A 17084-nucleotide genomic window follows, 5' to 3' on the forward strand; every position below is an offset into this window, starting at 1 on the left:
CTCAGGCCAATTCATTTCCTTTTCCCTCTCACTGACACAGGGACAACTGCAGAGTACTGAATTTAATTTGACTCTTGCCTTAGGAGGCGAGGCATGTTGAAAGCCAATGTAGCCAATGTCTCCCCCCCCCCCCTCACTCTCTTTCTTTCCCTCCATGATCACATTGCTATAAGGTGACCCACAAAATGACAGTACAATTGCTAGCAGGTCTTCCCCCCAAGGAGCTTAGCTTATTAGAGGGAGATGGAGTTTATTGAGGTTATTCCAGCAGCTCTGAATTGCCCTTCTGAGCCCCTTTTGCACTGTAGTATCACATGTGCAGTGGTGTGTTAGTTGTAAGGGTTAGCACTGACGACATTAATATCATTGATGAAGGCACCATAGTGTAGGAAATACAACAGCTATACCACAAAATCAAAACGAACCACACAATTCACCTTGACATTCATTGCAGTGACTTGCATACAATTGAAATGGAAATACAGCAGGCTTTTAATATTGCTGTGTTCATTTTATACTAATAGTGTAACAATGTTTTTGTTACAATATTGAAAAAATCTATACTTAATCAACATGAGAGGGTCTTCTGTTGCCAAAGATCAAAACAATGCATATGGGTGCATCCTATCAGTAAAGAGGGTAGGGAAGTTGAGGAAGTAGACATGCACCCATGCACCTACAGACTTTTTTTTTGAATTGCTGATAAATTCTAGGGGTTATGGTTTTTTGGGTCTTTTTTGTTAGGCATCGAAGAAGTTCTATCTGACAACTCATATGAACTACGAATAAAATCTTAAATCTGCAGGCCTTTACACACCCAGCATTTTATTTGGATGTCGATACATTTATCTAAACATATGTACAACTTATGATATCTTGCACACCAAACAGTGGAACATATTTTATTTAGACAGCCAGAATATTTTATTCATTATTTTTAGATTTTTGCAAACTTTCGTAGGCGAAATGAACTCACTCAACTAATCACTACTGTTTGTGGCATTGGCATTGGCAACAACCAAAGTTAAGGTAATCAGTAGTATATGTGAAAGCTTTCATAAAGTGTCAGAATGTGGTTTGACATTGTCTTGCTGAATAAGTAAAACCTTCCCTGAAAAAGACGTCATCTGGATGGCAGCATATGTTGCCAAAACCTGTATATAACAATCAGCATTAATGGGGCCTTCACAGATGTGCAAGTCACCTATGCCGTGTGCACTACTGCACACCTATACCTCAAATTTCTCAGTTTTAGCATTTGATCTGTTGTCTGTGTAATACTGTCCATTAATTTTAGGGTTTACATAATTCGGTTTTTATTTACATTTTGCACAGCACAGGGAAACAAGGTCGTAGAACAGCTAAATTGATCTAAATAAATCGTCTGATTGCAAATGTTAGAAATGTGGCCAGTTATAATTCTGCACCCCTAGAACAAAGCATACCTTTCTGCACTTCAAGACTTTCTGTCCATTGTTTGGGCCATAAACAAAAAGGTGACAAAAAACTATGTCCTCTGGGTTTAGTTTTGTATGCATTTTGGTGTTGTTCAATTACATTAAGTGTTGGTGTGTGAAGAACTAAGCTCAAATAGAACAGTTTTAATTATGTTTAAAGACATTTGTAACACGTTATATCGAACCTGAAAATATAAGTATGATTAGACCCCTGTGTATCATAAGTGGCAAATACCTCCACAAACAACAATGAGACTTGAGGGTAAAGGTAGCCGGCAGTTTTAGACAAAGTGATGTCCAAGGTGTCATTGAGCTTAAGCACATACTCTACTGTTCAATGACAGGGTGCTGAACACAAGCGCTTTCTGAAGAGCGTGCCATTTTTCCACCATTTCTTACGCAAGCACTCGAGATAAAATCAGCCGAAAAATCTCTGCTCTCGGTGAGAGCTGCAAGGAGCTCTGGGCTGATTCATGTGCAACAACACACCCCATCACAGATACGCGCACACACACACACACACCACTGCACTGCGTGGCAATGGAGGCTACATGGTACTGTCTGTTTTTCCACTCATAGGAAAGAAAACTGTAGCTTGTGTACTATAAAGTGAAATTTTAGGATGAGCTTTCACAAACCATTTACAAAACAAAATTTGCAAGCTCTTGGTGGCAAAATGTGTGTTGATAATAAGAGTCCATGCAAATTGCAAATGAGCAGGCCCAACTGATTCCCTCAAAAACAGCACAAAGCCTCCATTACCAGTGAACCACCAACTTTATTTACTTCCACAACTAACTTGTATAGAATCCAGTCATGCGAAGCACAGGATGGGACAGCAGAGGGTGCCGTGCTTTACCTGAGTGATGATCCTTTTGGGGTAGCGACTCCGTAACCCTTAGAGTCCAGGTTTCCGCCCACCTTCATGGTGTCGCAGGGTTTGCGCTGTTCGATGTACTCATTCATGGTGGACTCCAGCAGGTAGGCATACTTCCCTTTCGACTTCCTCACCCTCATCACTCCTTCGTCTGTGGTCTTTACAAACACTGAGGGGTCTGCTGACTTCATGTAGGACCACATCTTCTCAAACACAGCAATCTTTGACCTCTGTGGAAGACAAACATAACATAAAGGAAGGAGCTTTTACACGCAGGAAAAAGGCCATTGACATTTTATAGCTACATTGTCAGGGAGGCAGCGGCTTCAGTTTAATTAAACCTGGCAATCAAAGTCTATTCTAAATAAATCATATCCCATTTAAATATTTCAACATTTATTAAAACACAAGCGCTTAATTTGTGCCAGAGCTCAGCTCTAGCACCTCTGATTTTGAGACACCTGTGTTCCAGGACCTCCAGCTGTGTTGCGGGACCTCCATATTTGCCTAAAATATGTATTTTTTCTACAAACAAATAAAAAAAAGAAAAGCTTTTAATACAAAGTGGCAAAACACTAGACACCACTGGCACCATATGCAAGCTGAAATGGAAATGAGTCTCTGTAGAAAAGAAGAATGTGAAACATAAACATCCTTATATATATATATATATATATATATATATATATATGTAGGATATATTATAGGAGAATAACAGTGAACTAAAGTGTTTATAACTGACAGAAGTATCTAGAATTTCTGGCAAATGGAGTTTAAAATGTTGAAAATGAAGACACAAGCTGGATTCTTTCTTTCTTTTACTTAAATATCAACCATTGAAATTAGTAAAATCTATATAGTCATTTATGACCGTATTTCTTGAAAAATTTCAGCTAACTTAATGTCTGCACTTTGAGTCACCTCGTCCGCACACAGCTTGTTATGTAGAATACTCATCTCTTTATATATTATAATATCATAAAACATTATATGACTCACTAGTGTAACTGTAACCAGGCACTCTTTGGAACTAGTTAGATTAGTAACTAGCTAAGTTATGCTGCTCAAACTGAACTGTGCTCAAAAAATTGGACTTGGACTTCCAAACTGAAATTACGTTGACAATAAATACATTAATTTTGTTGTGTTTCAGAACCTGGTTTATGTAAAATGGATAAAAGTGCATTAAAGAGCATATTAATTAATGAAAATGGTTTATGTTGAGCCAAAGAGAATAAATTGTACTCAAATATTTTAGTTTTGTTCCATCAACAACTGAATTTTATGCTACAAAGTCCTTTTATGCTGAATCTGCTCTGTTAGATTAAATGGAAACAAGTGGAATTTAGTTCATACAGTGATTTATTTTGAGGTTTGAGAGCTCAAATTCAAACCACACTACCAAAGTAAAAATACATGTGTATAACACTGTTACTTGTACAAAGTTAGGTGTTATAGTGAGACATGGGAGTACATTTAAGCCAAAGAGGGGCGCAATAAAAACTTTATGTCCAGAAAGTGATTGTCTCCCCCGACGCCTCAGCAGTTACATTACTGTTGGTGCTCCAGCACCTTGTGACTTACAAATAAAGCACTACAAAACATTTCTGAATTACAGTCTTTACAACCCGTTGACCCCCTCACCCTGAAGAACTCTTTGGTGGAACCAGCGTCCAGCGTGCCATAAGCGATCTCTGTCTGCTTGGCCAGGTCTTCAGCACTCTCTATAGGAGACACCATTCTCTCCACTGTGAGGAAGGCTGCCAGGTTAGCCGTGTAGGAGGAAATGATGATGAGGGTGAAGAACCACCAGACGCCACCCACAATGCGGCCTGAGAGGGACCTGCATATAAAACAAACACACATGAAGACATGCAAATGATATCTGTTGAGAATAAGAGAAATCCTGTTTTATAGGTTAAGGGAAGTTTTCTCATAACTTCTGCGTAACTGAGTTGTTCAGATATAAACATTCAGAGTGGTTTGATATAAAATGTACCATCTAGAGAAACTTAAAAAGTCTGAATTGTTCCCAGTGGTCGTAATACAAACCAGATGTTTGCATGGTGTAACCTTGCTACCTTATATGATAGTTTTGAGATAAGGTCCTAAAACATATGTGGATATATATATATACATACATTCATAGTGAATTTGGCACTACATTACCTTACATATATAAAACTCATGTAGATTATATATTATACTGTTAATTTTCGATTATACATATTGTATATAATAAATATTGTTTTGCGTTGTAGACATTGTAGACTGGTTCCTATCACCATCAGTGTAGAGAATATCAGAGTCGGTAAGTTTCTTTAAAATGCACCACTTCACATCAGACCACTCTGAATGACTTTCATTCATTTACATTTCAATTATTGAATAATGCATAACTTTTGAAACCTTGCCTTTTAAACCCTTTTTAATACACCATCAGGTTGCATAATTCATAGCAGGCATGCACGATGTGTTTGTTGACTGGATATTACAACAAATAAGAAGTATGGAAACGAGCCCATTAACCCTTTTACGCCATACCTGCTCTTCTGTTTAAGAGCACTGTTGTTACTTATTTAGTTTAGTATGAGTTACATGATCTTACAAAGCTGAGAATTGTTTATTTCATGTCAAACATTTTGAACAAGAATCAAAATCTATTTCTAAGACTTCACACTTTTATTGCTACACTAAATAACCAAATCAGTAATAAGCCTTAAGTAATATGAATTCTGTTCTGAAAGTCTGCTTAAAAACTACTGCAGTGCATTCAGCAATAAAGACAGCATCACGCTTCTTATATAGAGTGATATAAAACACAAACAGAAATCTCCAATTCCATATGCTGATAGATTTTATTACTCTCAATGCGCACACCTTTCAACAACTCAGGGGGCAGTTGAGTTAAAGCAGGTACTGTTGAGGTCTGAATTTATAACAGAGGGTTGTTAAATCCAAAATAAGATTCATTGTGCGCTGTGAGTGTCCTGTCACATGGCACAGATGCATTTCTCTGGGTGTTCTGATGAATCAAGACATTTACACGGAAACATTTTTGTGAGGCTAGTTTTGTGTACATGTAAGCAAGACATAGTGACCAGTTTCAGTCCTGTAAAATTTGCGATGGTTCAGTATATAAATAACACTCCAAAGTAATCTTAGTGTAACCACTCCAATATGCTGGATTCAAACACAGCACTTTATACCAGTGCCGCAGGTGCATGTTGCTATTAGCCAGATAAACCCTTCATGAATTCTCTTACCATTTATGTGAACTGACCCTTTGTTAAGAAAATGGAGCAATACACACATAACATGATCTCTCAGCAGCCTAAGGATGGAAATAAAGAAGCTAAAGACTACAGGTTTAGTCAAAATGTGAAGGCTCATTGTTAAATTCTTTCAGTGTTAGCTAAGCTAGCAAACAGTGACTAGGCTATTAGGGGCTGTCACCAATATCAGTTTTACTCATTCTCTTTCAGGGGCTCATCAGGGCTCTGATGTTCACCCACAGCTGTCTGAGGGCCTCAGTGTGGCTGCACTATGTAGGTGAACATATAAAAATCATGACCTGCGCATCACATTGCAGCAGTTACATGCGCTTATGACAGTCGCAAAGGTGGCAATGAGCAAATATCACAAATATAACACTAAAGGATAAACGCCAACATTTCTGCAATGACAAACAGGATCAATATAACATGGTAAACAACTGCAGATTAAAAAATACATGCAAATTAACAAAAATCCACAAAACCACATGCAGTACTGTGAAGCTTCCTCCTGGTCACTGCAACTAACTTGAACAGAGCAATGACTGACACACTCCTCAGTCAAACAGGGCATTCCCAGGGAGCACATCTTATGAAATGCACTCACGTAAAGCTGAGCAAAATTATGTGTTCTATGATCAAATTCCTCATGACAGAATATTTTGATACATTTTGCCACCCTTCCTCAAGTGCCACTCTACATTTGTCCCTGTCCCTGTTAATATACTTCAAGGCATATCCCAATCACAATATACTGCAAGGTGGTATATTGTCCATATTAAGAACCCTAGAATACAGTTCAAACACTAGAGCACCTGGTACTTTATTCACTTCACCCACATCTCCGAAAAGCTACACCCCACATACCTCGGCTGGCTTCCGGCTGATGTTTACACTGCTCAGATGCATTGTGTGTGATACACTGCTCTATATCTGCTCAGCTCTTTCCTCTCACTAAAATGTGTTAAACCATGATAAGACCTATCACAATAGAACCCTGCAACCACTCATTAATCTCACTTTCAGAACGGTGCCAGTATGTTTAATGAACATATGCATATTAATTGCCTGGGATTAATCGAACCAGGAGCGTTTAGACTCCACTGTAATTGCACTTTGCAGGAAAAAAATAATTGGTGTCGAAATCCCTCAGGAGCATTATCTCTCCCAAGTGTATGTAGATCATACACAACTAAAGTATGCATGTGTGTGTGTGTGTGTGTGTGAGCATGTGAATGCAGGTGTGTAGGTGTGTGTGTCACAATATCTGAGTGCATCAACAATAGAAGTGCGGCAACCATAACAGAAAGGCAAAAGGAGCTTGAAAGGTTACTGGCAGAACAGGTCTGATAAAACGCAAGAACAAAAACAAAGCATAATCACTTATAAGCTGCGAGAGACATAAAACGAGCATGATGAAAGGATGACAAGGTTGAAACAATCCGAAAATAAAAGGAGTGGTGCGGAACGAAGGCTCTGAATAAGTTGACTTTCAGAGGGCAAAATAATAATAATAATAATTTTTTTAAAATGGTGAAAAACAGTAAAAAAATGGGGTGTAAAAACAAATCATTGAAACAGGATGCACTGATTTGAAGGTGGTGATTCATCTGGAAAATTACTATCAAATATATTAGCAAAGTAAAGCTTATTCATTAACTACAGGGCTGAATGCTGGTATACATATATACATACATACACACATAAATAAATAAATAAATAAATAGATAAATAGATAGATGTCTAGTGTCTGTTTAGATGAACACAAAGCTGATATCCTGACAGGGATTGAAGACAGGCACACACAAAGCTCTTCCTCAACTGCTCTCAGTCTCTCTCTGCTTTTAATTTTTATAGCAGTCATGCTTAAAAAGCCCAGCTCACATAGATATGTTGTGGAAAATGGGAGCAATGTTGAAAAAGCTCTGTTTGCCAGAATGGGAAACTCTTTAGCAGCAGTCAACCAAAAACTGTCCAAAGACAGATCAGCAAAGCTTAGCTTTAAACTGTGGTCTTGTCTCAGTTCAGTTAGTTCCTCCTGCTCCTGCAAGGTCATGTCCTTTCCAAAGACTGCAGCTGAGCTGTATGGGTCCCTAAACCAGTCAAGGGATTCAGTGAAGGTTGAGGGGAAATAAAATGATAACTTCTCCTCAAAATTTTTCAAATGTTTGCCTATTACCTCACACAGTGCAGCTGTGATGGGTGTTTAATTAATTAGTCAGCCAACACTTGGGCACAGGCACAAACACTCAACAACGCCAAATCATTTATAGTGACTAAATATTTTTTGACCAATAAAGTAAAACTGTACAATTTCCTATGGCACACCTAACGATCAACCAGTGTGCCGCGGCACAGTGGTTGAAAATCACTGACTTAAAGTAGTCAGTGAACAGCTTGTATAGCAGTACAGATTTACTGTCCTCTGAAAATAATTCAACACACAGCCATTAATGTCTAAATAGCTGGCAACACAAGTGAGTACACCTTATAGTGAACATGTCCGAATTGTGCCCAATTTTGTTGTTGTCCCTCCCTGGTGTCATGTGACTTGATAGAATGGGGAGCGGGGCTGTTAAATTTGGTGTTTTGGGTACAATTCCCTCATACTGGCCACTGGATATTCAACAAGGCACCTCATGGCAAAGAACTCTCTGAGAATGTGAGAAATAGCTGTTGCTCTCCACAAAGATGGCCTAAGCTATAAGAAGATTGTGAACACCCTGAAACTGAGCTATAGCATGGTGGCCAAGGTCATACAGTGGTTTTCCAGGACAGGTCCCACACTAAACAGGCTTCACCAGGGTCGACCAAAGAAGTCCACGTGTCCACGTATTCAGCATCATATCCAGAGGTTGGCTTCAAAAACATACACGCATGAGTGCTACCAGCATTGCTGCAGAGGTTGAAGAAGAGGGACGTCAGCCTGTCAGTGATCAGACCATATGCCACGCAATGCATCAACTTGGTCTGCAATGGCCATCATCCCAGAAGGAAGCCTCTTCTGAAGCTGAGGCACAGAAAAGCCTGGGAACAGTTTGCTGAAGACAAGCAGTCCAAGAACATAGATTACTGGAACCATGTCCTGTGGTCTGACGAAACCAAACTTGTTTGGCTCAGATGGTGTCCAGCATGTGTGGTGGCGCCCTGGTGAGAAGTACCAAGACAACTGTTTCTTGTCTATAGTCATACATGGTGGTGGTAGCATCATGGTAAGGAGTTGCATGAGTGCTGCCAGCACTGGGGAGCTGCGGTTCATTGAGGGAAACATGAATTCCAACATGTACTGTGACATTCTGAAGCTGTTGTTAACTTGTTAACGACCCCAAACACATCTTCGAGATGACAACCGCCTTGCTAAAGGTAAAGGTGATGGACTGGCCAAGTATGTCTCCAGACCCAAACCCAATTGAGGACCTGTGGGGCATCCTCAAGCAGAAGGAGGAGGAGCGCAAGGTGTCTAACATCCACCAGCTCCATGAAGTTATCATGGAGGAGTGAAAGAGGATTCCAGTAGCAACCTGTGCAGTTCTGGAATTCCATGCCCAAGAGAGTTAAGGCAGTGCTAGATAATAATGGTGGTCACACAACATATTGACACTTTGAGCACAATTTCGACATGTTCACTGTGAGGCTGTACTGCTACACAAGCTGTACACTGACTACCAGTGCAGTCTGCATCCCATAGGATGTCTGAATGCAACTGTACCTCCACTGGTCTTTATTGTTACACCTTAAACACATGCCTGTATGATGATTATAATTGAGAAAAGTTTGATAGTTAACACATTTTAGCATATTAACTTTCACTCAAAATCAGATGCACATGCTACCACCACCATGGTCGACTGCTGGTAAGATGCTCTCATTGTGGAATGCTGTGTTAGATATAACACAAGATATAATGGGACCCTTGGCTTCAAAAAGGTTCCACTTTTAACTCATCAAAAGGTTTGAGTGTCACCAAAGTGTTTTTTGGCAAACATAGGATGAGCCTACTCGTTACTTTTGGTGAACACTGTTTTTTGCCTTGCAAATGGCTAATGGTGGTGGTGGAATCATGAATGCTGAACTTATCTGAGGTGAACAAGGCCTGCAGCTACTTAGATGTTCATTAGGGTTCTTTTGTGACTTGCTGGAAGTTTTCTCCATCGGGAATTAATAGCTCTCAATTAATAGATCCCAATGATCCCAACTACTTACTTTTTCACACAGGGCAAACGGGTGTTGGATAACATTTTTTCCTTCAATAAATGTAATGATCATTTGAAAAACTGTATTTTGTGCTTATTTAAGTTGTCTTTGAAAATCTGAAATAATATGCAAAAACAGAAGAAGTTTTTCTACAGCATTGCATCACAGTGACAACAGCAGTGAAACACAGAAGCTCCTGTATCAGACTGCTTGCACCCCTGGCCAATCTGTAATGCATGAAACAAAGCTTGTGATATTATTTAACTTTTCAGCCACACCTGCGAGGCAGACCTAATCCCCTGGCACCTCTGCAGTTCAGACTGACATATGTGATCAGTTTAAAACACTGAGGGAGTTCTGGAGGACTGTACCTGCAGGAACGTAAACAAACCCCGCAGTTAGCGGCTGCTCTGGCTAATCCTGCCTCTCTCTGCTGGAGCCATGGCTGAGGTGAGTCGTGACAGTGTGAAGCCTCCGTTCACAGGGACCGGCCAACGGGCTCCATTCAGGCCCATGCAAAAACCTGTTTGTGAATGAGCAATTCTTACGCTTTGTCCATTTCCCTTAAATGAGCTGCCACTGTGGCTAACGTCCCTTCCCTGACCCTTGAATGGGGAAACAGATTTGTGCCAAACAGACTGTTCTGCGTGTATTTGCTGCACAGCTGAACCACCGCTCCGAAATGCAGCTTTGCTGAGAGTGCTGAGTTTTATTGCCAGCAACTATGAAGCTATAAAGCTGCAATACATTCATGCTTTATATTGATATAGCTACATCAATATCAATATTCTGAATATCAATGTTCAGACTGACACAACTGCTTGATAACAGTAACAGAGTTACTGTCATTTTGCTCTGTTTGCTGTTTAAATGTATCCCCATAATTATAAACCTGAATACATAGCTCATTACAATTATATTAACATAACGAATTACAAAACTTATATTTATGCCTGCATTTAATTTACATTCCACAAGTGTGAATCAAAATTTCCAACCTTTTCCTGCTTGTCAAACAATGAAAAAATATAAGAACTTTTTCTTTCCACAAAACAAGCCTGTACACGTTGCATCACCGATAAATTTCCATCAAATTCAAATGACAATAAAGTCTCCTTACAAACACAAACGTAGTACCAGTTGAAAGTTTAGAATCTGCAGTTTGGTCTAGTGAACCAATGATTCTGGCTAACTTCTAATTATAAACTACATACTGTATAACACAGTCATATGCAAAAGTTTGGGTACCCTAGTCAGATTCCATGTTTTGTAGATTTTCTAAGTGAAAATAAGTGAACCTCTACAGAGAACACACTCCAGCACACTACACTGCACTGTAACACTGTTATTTAGTGTTTCACAATAATTAATTAAGTAATGCTGGAACACTGCGGTGTTGACAAAATGTTAATGTTGTTTATAGACAATGCCAGATAATGTTAAATAATACTTTTGCAAATTATAAGTTAAAATATTTGTTGAATATTTTTCAATTACTTTGAAAGTAACCACACACACACACACACACACATGCACACATTTTTATATTCATACCATTTTTATATTTTGTGTTTAATTTTTAATAAGTTAAACTCAGCAAATATTGTAATTATAAACTGTGCAGTTAAACGTTCCAGAAAAATGCCATATATAAGTTTGTTGCCTGTAGAGGATACATTAACCTATGAATAAAATCTGTCATTTTGTTCAAACTTTTGCATATATATGTACAGTCTTGCTATGGTTATTGTAATTTGTAGAGTTGCCTTGGGACAGTAAGGTGACATATATTGAGATACAGGAAGGAGAATGAAAGTAGGTCAAAAGTGACCTGGAAAAGATTCACACAGAGTCGGTAGTGAGCTGTGTATGTGTGTTCATGTGTGGGACGTAGTTACATGCGCACAGCAATGTCCTTCAATCCTGCCTCCCTTTCCAGACTACAGTTTAGAGCTCCTCATTACTGAAACACTGCACTGAACTGCACACAGGCTACATGATTTCATACATGAGTTCAAGTCACTGAAATATTCATGTCAGTCCCAGTATTAGTGAGACTGTACATGAGAATTTTACTGGATTTACAGCTTAAATCATAACCATGGGATGTGTTCTACAAAACCCAGGTAAAACATAACTGACAAAAACACTGAGAGTCTGATTAATCAGGAAACCACTCATCAGTAAATGGTTGCCTATCCTTTATATACACTTTTGTTATAGACCAACCTTTCGTTCATTCAATTTCCAGTCAAGAAGGCCATGAAGTGCATGTTTTTTTTTAAGGTGCCAGAAAACAGCAGGTCCCATAATTTTAATCCATGTTTAGTTTGTCCACCCGACTGCTATTTTTTCTCAACAAAAAGTGTCACTGACATTACATTCTCCTTCATAGAAACATTCACATTCAAGACATTTCTGCGGAGATATAAATGAATCTACTTGCGTGAGGAAATGGAACATCATTGGAAAATAAGTGAAAAAATCTGCCACTGTTTAAAAGTTCAAAGTTAAAAAAATATATATTAAAAGGTACAAAGAAAATGGGACCCCTAACAACAGTGCAAGACCTGTTAGACCACCAAAACTCCTGAAAAGAATGGAAGAAGGAATAAAGCCAAACTGAAAAAGCTGACATATAGTTTTTGAAGCTTCTGAGCAGCTTTCTGTTAAATCTCAGTTCTCAGGGATCCCGAGCAGTGCAACTGTCTAATTGTTGACCCTGTCATCAGGAGATCGTGAGTTAGATTCCTTGTATTACTACACCCATAATTGGCCTTGATCTCTCTGGGTGGGTTTAATGCCACCCACCCCCCCAACCGACACCCCATCCCCCGCCCCCCTCCCCAGCATCACCCAGTGTGATGGTAGCCAACGCAGGTGTCTGTTAGCTGAAGGTAAATGGCGGTGGGAGCCATCCTTAAAACGCATTCAACTATCCAATGATTTTATGTTAGCGGCAGTTCGAAAAAATGTGGTGGCACTTCACAGGTCTTACAGGAAGCTTGTGCTAGCTCTTGCCCTCTTAGAGCTGGAGGTCCTAACCAATGGGTAGAATTGGATATGTCTAAATTGGGGAGAAACATTTTCACACTTTCACATCATACTTACAAAATTATTCTTTATAGTATCAATTTATTTATTTATTTATTGCTCCAAAGAACCCTTTTCAGCACCTTTATATTTAAACTACATTCTCAAAAAAAAAAAAAAAACAAGGACATATGGTTATGAAAGAAGGGAGCACAAGATTATATACACACATATGAACTGTGTATTCACTGTTGCCCTTTCAATAGTATTATACTAAGTATTATAATAGATGTGAGAATATGCATGCTATTAAATCGGAATTAAAATGTGAGATTATGCAACCCCGAAACTGTGGAATTCAGGACTTAATGTATCTTGCTCAAAGCAGAAAAAAATCAGCTGGTGTCTAATTTCATTTGATTCCCCTAGACCCTCCTTCTCCACTAGATATAGTAATTTGCATGGCTAATGACTTTGGCAAGTATTAAAAAAAATGGCTATTAATATCCATATTAGAGAGGAGCCAAAGTTACATAGAAAAAAAGTTCAAATGAGAAGAAAATTGAGTGTAATTAGGCAGGACTTTGCCCTTCTTCAAGCAACCACAAAATAGGCCAAGAATAGACTTTCAGTGGGCCATTATGGGGATTGACTGTGGGGACGACAGCTCAGAAGGCAGCTCAGAGAAGCCATATATATCTCAGTGTTGGGAAGAAACCAGGCAGAGACACAGGATGAGCGAGAAAAGTGTGCACAGTGTGATGTGCTGATGAAAATGAAGGAGTGACAGATGATGACCTGAAATCAGCATGACTTATTGCACATAATGCACTTTTCTGAAAGCACCCTGTGGCATCTGACAAGAGCAAAAGGAGAACGGTGGTCTGACAAACATTTCTTAAGAAGTCACCTCAGCAGCCTCACAAAGATTTCAGCGAACACCGCTAATCAGTTGAAAGCACGCAAGACAAATACCCTCACACACAAATATTCAGCTCATGTCTTTCAGTTATTTGAATAATATATCAGTCTCTTGCATAATAGTTTAAATATGACAGCAATACTTGGCTTTACATGTTAATTTCACATCCTGATTTGCTATTTGCAAAGCTTATTTATAAGCCCTGATGTGCAATCCGAAGTAACAATGGTAGAAGTGCTGGAAACAAGCCAAACCCTAAAGGTGTCATCATGCTGGCGGTATGTCATCACAGCACAGTCTTGAGCAGCAGATATGTGGAGCAGGGCAGGCAGGAGAATATTTCAGCTCGGTGCTCTGATGTTGTTTGACTGCTTTGGCTGGTCAGATTTTAGGCAGTGTTACAGTGACACACTGAACCCATTCTTAGTCACACTTCACAATCTGCTGTCTAAATGCTCACTGCTCTTTTTTGTAACAGGTTAATGTATGGTTAATGATGTTTTGAGGCTACAGCATTTTGAGGCTGGGTAAATTTTTACGCCATAAGCTCAAACATTAACTTAAACAGTGAATAAAGATGAGTGGAGAACACTCTGGGACTTCTAGGTTTTCAAAAAAGGTCTAAAGGTGCGTGTGGCATACATGTTCTGTAATCTTTCATTCATTTTTATTTAACAGTATCATCATGCCAACCGGATAATGACCGAAAGAACGATATCGCGAACACAACTAACGGAAATGAGCTTTCTTCGTCGGGTGGCGGGCTATACGCTATGTGATAGAGTGAGGAGCTCGATCATCTGGGAGTTGGCCTGGGAGCGGCTTGGGGTCCCCGGGAATAAGCTGGAGGAAGTTGCGGGGGACAGGGTCAACTGGGATTCTGCTCTCTCAACTGCTACCGTGACCCTATCTGGACTAGCGGTCAACAATGATGATGATGATGACGATGACGATCATGCCAATCGTACTTGCACTCTGAACAACTCTGAAATCTGTGGTAACACTTCACTGCTATGTTTTAAAAAGGTTAAAATCTTGAAATGGCCTATGGAGAAGTAAAGAATAAGATTTTTTTTCAATGTGGTATCTTGGTAGATACTGCCAAGCTCTTCCACTGATTAGGCCTTCAGGAGCTGAACAGAAGGCCTCACATGTTTTATGAACCACCAACATAATTAAAAAAGTGGGACCAACTTGAAATGAAAAATATCACGCTAGGCCTTCTGTAAGTCCTGACTGCAAATATGAGCAGTACCCTAACCCAGTTTCAGTCAATTGCTATCAAGTGGTGGCAGATCTATGCCAGGGCTCTTCACAGAAAGAGTCACCTTAAAATGGCAAAATAAAAGGTAAAACATTTTAATATCTGTTGCAAGCTTTAAATAAAACAAACAATGACTTATACAAGCTACAAATGTACATGTTTGTCAAAAAAGCCTGCATGTGCACCAAGACTAGCCACATACTATTAGAAATATACCAGCAGAGATTAGTATTATGACAGAGGTGATTTTTTTTCCTTATTCTTTGACATGTATGGCCCAACATGAAGGTCTAGCTGTAACAGTCATGGTTTGCCACTTTACCATACGTATGCATACAAAACACTATTATGGGAATAATCAAACTACTGTTTTTATCTCTGCCTTACCTAACATACAGTATTATCAGTGATACACTTTGTTAATTCAGAACAGAATTTAGGTCATTAAGTGTTTACAGATGTTTTGATTCATCATAGTAGCAATAAAAGTCAGATGTGTGAAGTATTCTACTCGTCTGTTTTCTTGCTCTGAACAGTAGTTTGCAACACAAAATAAAAATCTACCTAGTCCTGTTATGTGCTTCCTATCAAAATAAATGAGACACCAGCACTGAGAAATCACTGATCAGTTGAAGTACTTGAATACATTAAAAGGCAAAAATATCTACTTTTTGCATCTGCATTAAAGAGTTAAGTTAAAAAAAAGCTTGTATGTAACCCCTTGAATGCAAGGACATCACATAACCTAAATCTGTTTGTAGTAGTTACAAATCATTTACAGTAATTACTGAACAGTGAATCTATTAATAACTGAAAAGATAGTGATGTACCAAAAAGTGAAATTCACACAACTGGTCAAAAACAGAAAAGAAAACACAAGAGAAAGAATTAAATACATTTTACTATGATTAATCTAACTGGCTTTCAACAGGACAAAAAATTAGCTGACAAGAAAAAAATGTAAATAATTACATAAAATAAACTTCCTAAAGTGATTACAGTATGTGCCAAAAAATCCAAAGCTCTTAAAAACACAGAACAGTTGGTCATTCAAGGCAATGAATTCCATTATTTTTTCATTATTCTTTGATCTTTGGCACTGTCGTTTCTGGACTTTTTTCTCAGTTTTAATGGCTGAGGGTATAGAAGGTGTTAGTGTGCTTGCAGACTTTCTTTTCTGCTTCTGTTTTGCTGTATTGTGGGATGTTGTTTTCAAACCGTGGTATCAAACCAGTAGAACAGAATGTGAATGAGTGAATGAGGCTGTGCTCACAGAGAGACGTGATGGACTCTGTGGAGGTTAGACACAAAGTCACTGGTCACAGTGTTAGCAGTGCTGCTCAGTTTCTCCTTGCTCAGTATTGGGCATGCAGTGTGTTAGTTTGAAAGAAATAGGTTTATTGAAATTGTTCGTGGACATTGTGTTTCATATAGCATGGATTTAGTGAGATACATGGATACAGTGAGAGCATATAAATGGTATGTTTTGTCTGTACATGATGCATTTTTTAAATGTACAGTGTGAGTCACCAAAGAACAATATTTCTGAAATCACACAGTGTTTGTGTGGCTTTAGAGGACATTCAACTACAGCTCAACCAGCCAAATAAAAGCCTTCATACGTAAAACTCCACAACTGAGCTCCTTGGATGTGTTGGCCTCGGATGTTATTCCTGCTGTCACTGTGCTACAGAGACAGTTGTCAAAAGAGACAGATTAGAGAACAAAACTATGAAACATAATGGACATTAGCTAACTGTTAAGGTACACTGCACTCATTTACACTAACTACTTAATTCTCTGCAAGTAATTCAGTATGGTAAAAATGTGCACTGAAACCATGAGATGAACAACAATTACAAAACATTTGCCTAATGTCTCTTATAGAAACCACAAAATTATTCATTCAATTTTTTCATTTTCAGTTAAAAACCTGAAAGTGTCTATCTTGGTGGTTAAAACAGCAGATATATAAGAGTAACTTTTTTTCCTGTACAGAAAGAAACACTGTTCACTTTTATATATAAGTCATAATCATAGCTACACTCCTCCCTGCTGTAAA

General features: G+C 38.8%; 1 protein-coding gene across 5 annotated transcripts in view; it reads right to left on the minus strand.

The window, feature by feature from the left end:
• The window catches only part of gria1a (glutamate receptor, ionotropic, AMPA 1a), a 127513-nt gene that overhangs the window by 19502 nt on the left and 90927 nt on the right, over nucleotides 1-17084 (minus strand). For all 5 annotated transcript variants that reach the window (XR_005130606.1, XM_017698359.2, XM_017698358.2 and 2 more), the window contains exons 12-13: nucleotides 3979-4177; nucleotides 2317-2564 (exon numbers count right to left, since the gene is read on the minus strand). Coding sequence is in view for 4 of the 5 variants with exons in the window: in XM_017698359.2 (XP_017553848.1) it covers nucleotides 2317-2564; nucleotides 3979-4177 (447 nt within the window). In the remaining variant the exon portion in view is untranslated. The remainder of the gene's footprint in view (nucleotides 1-2316; nucleotides 2565-3978; nucleotides 4178-17084) is intronic.

Source organism: Pygocentrus nattereri, chromosome 8 (genome assembly GCF_015220715.1).
Source record: "Pygocentrus nattereri isolate fPygNat1 chromosome 8, fPygNat1.pri, whole genome shotgun sequence".
Classification (NCBI taxonomy): Eukaryota; Metazoa; Chordata; class Actinopteri; order Characiformes; family Serrasalmidae; genus Pygocentrus; species Pygocentrus nattereri.